Consider the following 12,018-nt stretch of genomic DNA (forward strand, 5'->3'; position numbering starts at 1 on the left):
GTTGTTTTGAGATTTTTTTTAAAGCCTACCCCAAACCTTAACCCTTACCTTAACCATTAGGAGTTAATGCCTAAACTTAACCCTAACCTTAAAAATTCAGAGTTAATGCCTAAACTTAACAACTTTGAAATTTGAAGTTTGAAAAACATGGATGAACGTCTAATTCTGACATGAGAGCTAGTTGCGATAGAGGCCATAAGTTGATACAGAAAATACATGCACATTGATTAACAGTAAAATGAAGGAGGGAGGATGAAAGTATATGAATAAGCAAGAAAGAAAGAAAGAAAGAAAGAAAGAAAGAAAGAAAGAAAGAAAGAAAGAAAGAAAGAAAGAAAGAAAGAAAGAAAGAAAGAAAGAAAGAAAGAAAGAAAGAAAGAAAGAAAGAAAGAAAGAAAGAAAGAAAGAAAGAAAGAAAGAAAGAAAGAAAGAGGGGGATGTGAGTGGGTGGGGGAGAGAGATCAAAATCCAACACCAAATATAGCGAGGGATTTATGTGATGAATATGAAATGGGTTTTCTTTACAACCATAATCAGATACAGACCGAAACACAAGAAAAAGAGAGAAAATAGAGAATATGTTCAAATAGTCCAAAGTCACCCTCAATATTCACACACCCCTCTGTTTCTCTGATCACACATTTGCACAGACACACACACATGCACGCACACAGGCACGGACACATCATACACAGTAAGATTGACAGGGTGTGTGTTTCAGGGTGGGCCCCCGTGGGAGAGACCATAGACAGCACAGGGGTCCATGAGAAAATACCCATGCCCTTTCACTGGATTATGGACATAATTTTAAAAGCAAGTGTATGTTGTGAATATAAATAGGAATTACAGTTTCATGAATTGATCCAGGGAGAAAGGCAAACCAGCAGCTTGCTATAACCCTGGTCATGTCATCATGTGTTAGTTTAGTCACTGCTTCTCTCTGCCAGACAGCTCTAGCTCCAATGACTTAACTCATCATAGGAAACTAACTGCCTTATCTAGAACATCTATAATTTCCTCTAGGACCTACCCTTCTCTTTCTCCCTCACCCTCTCACATACACACACACACACATACATACACACACAACCGAACACACACACCCAAACGTCTCTAGTCACTTACATAACATAATGACAACAAGACAGATGGATTAGAGGAAAGAAACCGTTACATAGAAAATATGAAAAGTCCAAATAAACAGTGTGAAACATTTAGCTAATTATGTGACGTTAGTTTATTGGAGGTTCGTAACTAACTAATAAGTACTAGTCACTATTATTATCTATTCCTCCTGAAATGTATGAGTATGGCTGCTCATAAGGCTATAGCATCAGGAAACACCATCACTTGACTATATTTTACTGGACACACACACTCTACTCAATGGTCTTACAGTTAAAGATCAGCCCTAAGGGCTACTAATCTAAGTCTATACTATGTTCTACTATAGTACATCAGTGGAGGCTGCTGAGGGGAGGACGGCTCATAATAATGGCTGGAACAAAGCAAATGGAATGGCATGAAACAAATGGAAACCATATTTGATACCATTCCACCTTTCCACTCCAGCCATTACCACAAGCCCGTCCTCCCCAATTAAGGTGCCATTAACCTTCTGTGTAGTACATCTACTCTCTATCTTTCCTACTGTCTCACCTCATGGAAGGTGATGGCTTACTGAGTCTTGTCTTGCGGTTACAGATCCTTTTCTAACAGATACATACTGTAATGAGAGAGATGCAGGGTGTATTTCAGTGGGAAACATATTATTATCCATTTGATAATAATAGGAATTCATAGGCCAGGCATTTTTATCTAAATATAATAAACGTTTACACACGTGTGGCCAGGCAGGAATCAAACCATGACTGTTGCAACCTTCAACAAAGGGTTGTGTGTTCCCCACTTAGGTAGTCTGTAGCATACGCTTAGTATACCAAACATTAGGAACACCTTCCTAACATTGCCCTCAGAACAGCCTAAATTTGTCGGGGCATGGATGAGGTGTCGAAAACGTTCCACTGGGATGCTGGCCCATGTTGACTCCAATGCTTCCCACAGTTGTGTCAAGTTGGCTGGATGTCATTTGGGTGGTGCGCCATTCTTGATACACACGGGAAACTGTTGAGCGTGAAAACCCAGCAGCATTGCAGTTCTTGATACAAACCGGTGCGCCTGGCACCTACTACCATACGGCGTTCAAAGGCACTTAAACCTTTTGTCATGCCCATTCACCTTCTGAATGGCACACATACACAATCCATGTCTCAATTGTCTCAAGGCTTAAAAATCCTTCTTTAACCTGTTTCCTCCCCTTCATCTACACTGATTGAAGTGGATTTAACAAGTGACATCAATAAGGGATCATAGCTTTCACCTGGATTCATCTGGTCAGTCTATGTTATGGAAAGAGCTTGTGTTCTTAATGTTTTGTATACTCAGTGTAGCTCTCCGTTTCACATCAGAATCTCAAACTTCAAATTTCGAAGTTGTTCCAAACTTCAAATGTCAAAGTGTTTAAGGTTAAGTTTAGGCATGAACTCTGAAATCTTAAGGTTAGGCATTAACTCCGAATGGTTAAGGTAAGGACTAAGGTTTGGGGTAGGCTTAAAGCAAAAATATCAAAAACAACTTTCTATCACTGGATTCGAACTTGCAACCTTTTGGAATCAGAGGCAGATGCTTACGCCATCCCCGTCCACGATGCCCTCGCAAAACCGAAACCTACTTGAAGATAACAGCGCTCACTGTTGCCCCTCGTGGCCAGTTTCCACGTCATCTCCTGACGTCCTCAGACGTGGATGGACGTTGAATACTGACTTGTATCATGGGTGACCTGGCTGGTATATCAGCATGGTTAAAATCACATTAGTCAGACCATGGCCTTCTGATGGCATTCATCTCTGATCCCCTCTCTGTAACGGAGCATGCTCCAAAACCTGACTGACACACTCACACACATGGTTCCTCCTTAGGAAACGTATAAAACACTCTACAAGACCTCCAGTCACTTTGAAATGGTTCCCTTTGAAAAAGGCTGCATGCCTTCACACACACGCATGCACACCCTGTATATGATGTGTGTTGGTCAGGGTTAAGTGTGAGTGCCTGTGTGTGTATGTATAGATTGGATCCATGAGAGTGTATCCATTTTGATTAGTGTTTAAAGCTATGGCTGGATGAGATGACATGTGAACATGTGTCCCAGGAGAACTAGGACTCAGATCCAGAGAGGCCCCCCTCTGAACACAACATGCCCCAAAAGAGAGCCTGGGCCACACATGGCCCTCTGCAGCCTGTCAAGACCTGGCCTGCGAGTGTTGAGGAGGAGGTCAGGAGAGGAGGAAAGGAAAAGGGAGGAGGAATAGAAGAGGTAGGGAGGAGCAGTGGGTTGTGTATCTCTAAAGGTGGGTCAGGACCATTATGGTGGACCATTATGGTGGCCTGTGCTACGCTCATGTGTGGGTTCATATGAACATGCATAAGATCCACAGCAGTCATAGTAGCACCTCAGGATCATCAGTCAACTCTGTATGAGTTGGGATTGTAAGACGTGTTAACAGAATAGAAGAGGTAAGAATAGTACATACCTTAGGTTGGAGGTTGGGGTGCAGCAGCACATATCCGTTGGGGTCGATGGCAAAATAATATCCATTAGGTCCGATCTAAGGAATGGAGGAACAGAGAGGGTTGGAGGAGACAGTTGATCATAGGCTGTACACTACAGGGAACATGGATGTCTTCTCAATACATCACTGTTCTGGGTTATTAAAGTATCATCAACATGATTGAGTTCATATGAGAGAGGGTAGGGCTGTCAGAGTAACACTGAGACTGAAGTAGGAGAATAAGGACTGTTCTGGTGTGTTAGTGTGTGTGTCACTCACAGTGAAGCGTGGCGTGAGCTTCTTGATGTCATCTAGTGACACGTCAATCCCCATCACCCCTAGGATCAACTGGTTCTGAATCTGAGAGAGAGAGAAAGATGGGGAAAGAGGCAGGGAGTTCAAAATTAAAATATAAAATCACAAAGTCTGAATAGTAAGAGTCGTGCTTAGAAGCTATTAATGTCTATTGCTGGGATGGGATTATATGAAAAACGGTCCCGTGTGGCTCAGTTGGTAGAGCATGGCGCTTGTAACAGTAGGGATGTGGGTATGATTCCCATGGGGGGTATGAAAATGTATGCACTCACTACTGTAAGTCATTCTGGGTAAATGTAAAGAGTTTGTTTGCCTGGTTGTTTATGGGGATTACCTCTATGCCCAATTCATCTTTATACTTGGTCTTGTTGAAGACAGGTAGGGTTCCTGTGATGACCAGACCTAGCTCCTAACACACACATAGACAAAGAAAGCAACATTAAAGTAATCGCTGTTGGGTTTCAGAAACCTCCGGCGTGGAGGTAGATTTTGGTGAGGTGCATTGTGGGATAGGAGGAAGTGTTGTCATACCAGAGCGTCGAGGTAGACATTAGTCCACTGGACCTGCTTGGCCAGCTTATCAGCTAAAACCATGGGTCTGCCCAGTACATCCAGGTACTCCTAGAACACACAGATACACACACTCCTTCAAACACACACCTTAAAGACAAAGTCAACCACAGACACACATCTGGGACAAAATTAAACACACACACACACTTGTTCATGCACAATGCTTCTCACTTGAGTGTTGATGCGTATGGCTCCAATTGAGGGAATCTCATAGAAGTATCCTGGGAGAAACAGATAATGGGCTAAGATCAGGACATTAACTATATGACCCAAAATGGACCTCAAATCATACACAGTAGTACCAGTGCTTTAATATTACAAACAACAACATAATATCCTACCTTTATTAGCGCAAGCCATCCACTGGACTGGACCTTTATCATAGTTGTGCTGACCCACTGAGAAGGTGAAGATACGCACCTAGAACACAGGATCATATTAATCTGTTATAGCAACATCCACATTGAACCGTAATGTGTGTGATGGAAGTCAACCAACCATAGTTAGGTACTGTGTGAACCAACCCACTGTGAGGTTATTATGAGCCATAGAATATTACATCTTGCTAGTGGGAAGGACTACTGTTACAGTGCACGCAGTGGGTTGTTTTGTGAAGGGCAGGTGTTACCATGCTCTCTCTACCCCCCATCATACCCATCTACTCTCATGTGCTGAGCAAAGAGAATAGCTTTAGCTTTGGTAGAGTTATCATCACACTTCATATCTGTTTGTTAGTCCCCACAAGGTCAAACTCTATTTCTAGGGGGTTTAGGGTTAAGGTTAGAATTAGTGTTAGGGTTAGAATTAGGGTTAGGGTTAAGAGCTAGGGTTATTTTTAGGGTTAGGGTTAGGAGCTAGGGTTAAGGTTAGGGTTAGGTTTAGGGTTAGGATTTTGAATGGGACTGAATTGTATGTCCCCACAAGCTTAGTTATACAAGACTGTGTGTGTGTGTGTGTGTGTGTGTGTGTGTGTGTGTGTGTGTGTGTGTGTGTGTGTGTGTGTGTGTGTGTGTGTGTGTGTGTGTGTGTGTGTGGGTATGGGTGCGTGCATATAGATAATAATAATCTGCCCTCCACCTGTATAAACCATAGGTTCAGCACACATAATACTTCCTCTTGATCCAACCCATTACTCTGTGTTTACCTTTCAGCAGTCAGACCTGCTTTCATATTTACTAGAAGGGTCACCGACTAGGTGGATTATACATTAAAGTGTGTGTGCGTTCAACTGTACCTTCTTGTCAGAGTTGTATTCCTGCAGTATGGCCGATGCTCTCTCCTCTCCTCCATCAGTGAACAGCATGATGATCTTGTTACAGTTGGCTCTAGTGATGTTAGTCTGCACAGAGAAAACACACCAGGTAGAGAACAGTGGTTGCTAACCCCCATCCTAACACACCACCACCAAATCCTGTAATCAAGGTACTGGTAAGAAGCAGATGATGATTAAAATCAGGGTTTTAAATGACTGGAGTACACACCCAGGAGGGTGGACCTGCAGGTTGGCATTTATTGTCATGAATCTTGCCCTGGAGGCAGAAATGCACTGTGGTCACTATCTGGCACAGCCACAAAGTCATATAATCAGATTTTAAACCTAATCCTAACGTTAACACTAACCTTATCCACACTGCTAACCCTTAAATTAAGATCAAAAAGCACATTTTTATTTCATGAATTTTGACAATATAGACAATTTTGACTTTGCAGTTGGCCCATCTAGCGGTAATCGCTCAGTTCTGCCTCCAGGGCAAGATTCATGACAATAAACGTCAAGCTGTGTTAGGCACCGCTGGGTTAGAAAATAGAGATAAACCCACTATAACAGCAGAGGGCAGTGTCTGACAATAATCTATCATACGAGAAAGAGCAGAGATCACAGGTGATAGTTTGTACATATTTCATGAAGTACAGTATGTTCCTGAATTATCAAAGTAAAATCAGAAGGAGCAGGGCTGTCGATATACATCTGTTATTACCACAGTGTTATGAACAGAGCATAGGGCTTCTTACTGCATAGAGCTGTTCGAAGGCAAACTCAAATCCCTTGGTGTAGTTGGTGATGCCTTTAGCAGAGATGTTCTGAATCGCATCCTTCAGGATCTTCTTATTCCTCACGTTGGCCTGGACCAGGTGGTCAAAACACGCTGTGTTATTCACCCTGGTGTTGAACTGGTAGAGGGAGACAGATAGGGGTTAGACATTCATGCACGCATGCACACACGCGCACAGACACACAAACTGTTCACCCACACACACACTTGGCGTTGACTACTATCATGCAGTGGTAAACAGACACATTCATCAAGTGTTGCTAATTACTTTGCATCATATCGCTTCATGAGCTGGTACCATGGAAACAAGACTCCCTCTACCAACTCACTCTCATTAGAGTGGAAATACCACACACGTACACACGCATGCACACGCACACACATGTACACACACCCGGCGGCAGGTAGCCTAGCGGTTAAGAGTGTTGGGCCAGTAACCGAAAGGTTGCTGGTTCGAATCCCCAAGCAGGCAACGTGGAAAAATCAGCCGTTCTGTCCACGAGCAAGGCAGTTAACCCCCAACAACAACTGCTCCCAGGTGATGATGATATCGATTAACCCCCTAAGGTCGATGTCCACGCCCTTGCGTCTCAATCCACCGCATCTGGGGAGATGGCGCCGGAGAAGATGGCTGCCGTTTTACAGCCCTCTAACCAATTGTACTATTATGTGTTTTTTGTAATTTATTCTGTACATAATGTTTCTGCCATCGTCTCTTATAACCAAAAAGAGCTTCTGGATATCAGGACAGCGATTACTCACCTTGTATTGGACGAAGATTTTTTCTTCAATGAGTAGGGCACAAAGGATATCCTACAGACACCTGACAAGGCCCAAATCCCCGTCATTCGCAGGAGAATGAGACGGAGATATCGTGGACGTAGGTCGGGGTGCCTTGTAAGGATCCGACGGCGAGCGAGTAAACTGCCTCTTCCATCAATCCTATTAGCCAATGTGCAATCATTTGAAAATAAATTAGATGACCTACGATTACGGTTATCCTACCAACGGGACATTAAAAACGGTAATATCTCATGTTTCACAGAGTCGTGGCTGAACGACGACATGGACAACATACAGCTGACGGGATATACGCTACAACGGCAGGATAGAACGGCTGACTCCGGTAAGACAAGGGGTGGCGGTCTGTGTATATTTGTAAACAACAGCTGGAGCACAAAATCAAATGCTAAGGAAGTCTCGAGGTTTTGCTTGCCTGAGGTAGAGTATCTTATGATAAGCTGTAGACCATACTATTAACCAAGGGAGTTTTCATCTATATTTTTCATAGCTGTCTATTTACCACACAAACCAATGCTGGCATTAAGATTGCACTCAACGAGCTGTATAAGGCCATAAGTAAACAGGAAAACGCTCATCCAGAGGCAGCGCTCCTAGTGGCCGGGGACTTTAATGCAGGGAAACATAAATCCGTTCTACCTAATTTCTACCAGCATGTTAAATGTGCAACCAGAGGAAAAAAAACTCTAGACCACCTTTACTCCACACACAGAGACGCATACAATGCTCTCCATCGCCCTCCATATGGCAAATCTGACCATAACTCTATCCTCCTGATTCCTGCTTATAAGCAAAAACTAAAGCAGGAAGCACCAGTGACTCGGTTAATAAAAAAGTGGTCAGATGACGATGCTAAGCTACAGGACTGTTTTGCTAGCACAGACTGGAACATGTTCCGGGATTCTTCAGATAGCATTGAGGAGTACACCACATCAGTCACTGGCTTCATCAATAAGTGCATCAATGACGTCGTCCCCACTGTGACCGTACGTACATACCCCAACCAGAAGCCATGGATTACAGGCAACATCCGCACTGAGCTAAAGGGTAGAGCTGCCGCTTTCAAGGAGTGGGACTCTAACCCTGACGCTTATAAGAAATCCCGCTATGCCCTCCGACGAACCATCAAACAGGCAAAGAGTCAATACAGGACTAAGATTGAATCGTACTACACCGGCTCTGACGCTCGTCGGATGTGGCAGGGCTTGAAAACTATTACAGACTACAAAAGGAAGCACAGCCGCGAGCTGCCCAGTGACACAAGCCTACCAGACGAGCTAAACCACTTCTATGCTCACTTCGAGGCAAGTAACAATGAAGCAAGCATGAGAGAACCAGCTGTTCCGGATGACTATGTGATCACGCTCTCCGTAGCCGATGTGAGTAAGACTTTTAAGCAGGTCAACATTCACAAGGCCGCAGGGCCAGACGGATTACCAGGACGTGTACTCCGAGCATGTGCTGACCAACTGGCAAATGTCTTCACTGACATTTTCAACATGTCCCTGACTGCGTCTGTAATACCAACATGTTTCAAGCAGACTACCAGAGTCCCCATTCCCAAGGACGCTAAGATAACCTGACTAAATGACTACTGACTCGTAGCACTGACGTCTGTAGCCATGAAGTGCTTTGAAAGGCTGGTCATGGCTCACATCAACACCATTATTTACATTTTACATTTTAGTAATTTAGCAGACACTCTTATCCAGAGCAACTTATAGTTAGTGAGTGCATATATTTTCATACTGGCCCCCCCCTGGGAAACAAACCCACAACCCTGCCGTTGCAAGCGCCATGCTCTACCAACTGAGCTACAGGTTATCACAGAAACCCTAGACCCACTCCAATTTGCATACCGCCCCAACAGATCCACAGATGATGCAATCTCTATTTCACTCCACAATGCCCTTTCCCACCTGGACAAGAGGAACAACTACGTGAGAATGCTATTCACTGACTACAGCTCAGCGTTCAACACCATAGTGCCCTCAAAGCTCATCACTAAGCTAAGGATCCTGGGACTAAACACCTCCCTCTGCAACTGGATCCTGGACTTGCTGACAGTCCGCCCCCAGGTGGTAAAGGTAGGTAACAACACATCTGCCACGCTGATCCTCAACACGGGGGCCCCTAGGGGTGCGTGCTCAGTCCCCTCCTGTACTCCCTGTTCACCCATGACTGCATGGCCAGGCACGACTCCAACACCATCATTAAGTTTGCCGACGACACAACAGTGGTAGGCCTGATCACCGACAACGATGAGACAGCCTATAGGGAGGAGGTCAGAGACCTGGCCGTGTGGTGCCAGGATAACAACCTCTCCCTCAACGTGACCAAGACAAAGGAGATTATTATGGACTACAGGAAAAAAAAAGAGGACTGAGCACGCCCCCATTCTAATCGACGGGGCTGTAGTGGAACAGGTTGAGAGCTTCAAGTTTCTTGATGTCCACATCACCAATGAACTATCATGGTCCAAACACACCATGACAGTCGTGAAGAGGGCATGACAAAGCCTATTCCCCCTCAGGAGTCTGAAAAGATTTGTCATGGGTCCTCAGATCCTCAAAAAGTTCTACAGCTGTACCATCGAGAGCATCCTTACTGGTTGCATCACCGCCTGGTATGGCAACTGCTCGGCCTCCTACCGCAAGGCACTACAGAGGGTAGTGCGTACGGCCCAGTACATCACTGGGGCCAAGCTCCCTGCCATCCAGGACCTCTATACCAGGCGGTGTCAGAGTAAGGCCCTTAACATTTTAAAATACTTTTTGGTTGTTGTTGTTTTATTTTAGTTTTTCATAAAAAAAAATTATGCATTGTTGGTTAAGGGCTGTAAGTAAGCATTTCACGGTAATGTCTACACTTGTTGTATTCGGCGCATGTGGCAAATAAAAATTGATTTGATTTGATTTGCCTGTGTATCACTTCTGCAGTGAAAGGCGACAGAGCTAGAGCGGTGTTTGTCACACCATGAGACATCCTGAAAATCGGTCTTCTCACAAAATCATCTGTAGCGTCCAAACGGTTTGGCCTACAAACTATTACCCCTCTAAGGAAATATGAGACTCTCACAAACATGATGGTGTTCTCCGATTTGCTCTACAACCCCCACAAGAGTCTTGGGACTCGTCTGAAGTCGGTTCTGCCAACTTCTCTCTGTAGCGTTTGGGCTACACAGTAATATGACCCCTCTGTGTAAAGGTGAGACTCTCACATACATGTCGGTTGTTTTGCTTTAGGATGCCCACATGCCTCAAAAGACTCGTCTGAAGGTCCCCCGGTACCAGTCGAAAAAAATTTATGGAAGTACAGTGCCTTCGGAAAGTATTCAGACCCCTTGACTTGTTCCACATTTTGTTACATTCCAGCCTTATTCTAAAATGGATAAACTAAAAAACTCTACACACAATACCCCATAATGACAAAGCGAAAATAGGTTTTTATAAATTTTTGCAAATGTATTACAAATAAAAAACAGAAATACCTTATTTACATACGTATTCAGACCCTTTGCTATGAGACTCGAAATTGAGCTCAGGTGCATCCTGTTTCCATTGATCATCCTTGAGATGTTTCTACAACTTGATTGGAGTCCATCTGTGGTAAATTCAAATTATTGGACATGATTTGGAAAAGCACCCACCTGTCTATATAAGGTCCCACAGTTGACAGTGCATGTCAGAGCAAAAACCAAGCCATGAGGTTGAAGGAATTGTCCGTAGAGCTCCAAGCCTGGATTATGTCGAGGCACAGATCTAGGGAAGGGTACCAAAAAATTTCTGCAGCATTGAAGGTACCCAAGAACACAGTGGCCTCCATCATTGTTAAATGGAAGAAGTTTGGAACCATCAAGACTCTTCCTAGAGCTGGCCGCCTGGCCAAACTGAGCAATCGGGGGAGAAGGGCCTTGGTCAGGGGGGTGAGCAAGAACCCAATGGTCACTTTGACAGAGCTCTAGCGTTCCTCTACGGAGATTGGAGAAACTTCCAGAAGGACAACCATCTCGGCAGAACTCCACCAATCAGGCCTTAATGGTAGAGTGGCCAGACGGAAGCAAATGTTCAGTGACAAAAATAAGGGGTTAAATACATGTTAAAAAATTTTATAAAATGTTTCCTGATCTTTCTTATATGACTCAGATATAGGACAGACACTTCAGAACAAACTTCCTTTTGATTTTTTGGGGGACTATCTGTTGTTCAATGTAGTGAATCTGTTATTCAATGTGTTTGTATTGTCTAATAGCAGTAAGGCTGAAAATAATTGTTCATCAAAAAATAAATTCCAATTTTTTTTATACTTGAAAGGGTCTTAAAATTCCAAATCAAATAGCAAAATATCCTTGGTATGACCTTCTTAAAACAATTCCATATAGCTTAGTAGTACCCCCCCATCCCCTCCCCTCCCCCTGCTTAGACAGGGCTTAGACTCTTATGGGTTAAGGCAGCCCCCCGTACCTCTCTGATTCAGAGGGGTTGGGTTAAATGTAGAAGACACATTTCAGTTGAATGCATTCAGTTGTGCAGTTTACTAGGTATTTCCTTTCCCTCTTACACACATACACACACGCCAAGTCAACAGTGCTCTGAAACCTGAACAGACCTATTGTACCTGTTATAATGGGGGAGGCTACAGATATAAGACAGACAAAACACTGA

General features: G+C 43.9%; 1 protein-coding gene across 1 annotated transcript in view; it reads right to left on the reverse strand.

The window, feature by feature from the left end:
* LOC311137793 (voltage-dependent calcium channel subunit alpha-2/delta-1-like) overlaps positions 1-12,018 on the reverse strand; it is a 126,798-nt gene that overhangs the window by 39,203 nt on the left and 75,577 nt on the right. Inside the window, 10 exon segments of the mRNA XM_084172380.1 lie at positions 1,660-1,679; positions 1,682-1,712; positions 3,594-3,668; positions 3,891-3,971; positions 4,261-4,335; positions 4,458-4,547; positions 4,671-4,720; positions 4,841-4,919; positions 5,734-5,838; positions 6,513-6,671. Of these exon segments, the coding sequence (XP_084028506.1) occupies positions 1,660-1,679; positions 1,682-1,712; positions 3,594-3,668; positions 3,891-3,971; positions 4,261-4,335; positions 4,458-4,547; positions 4,671-4,720; positions 4,841-4,919; positions 5,734-5,838; positions 6,513-6,671 (765 nt within the window).

This window comes from Coregonus lavaretus (assembly GCF_964263955.1).
Source record: "Coregonus lavaretus genome assembly, chromosome: 11".
Classification (NCBI taxonomy): Eukaryota; Metazoa; Chordata; class Actinopteri; order Salmoniformes; family Salmonidae; genus Coregonus; species Coregonus lavaretus.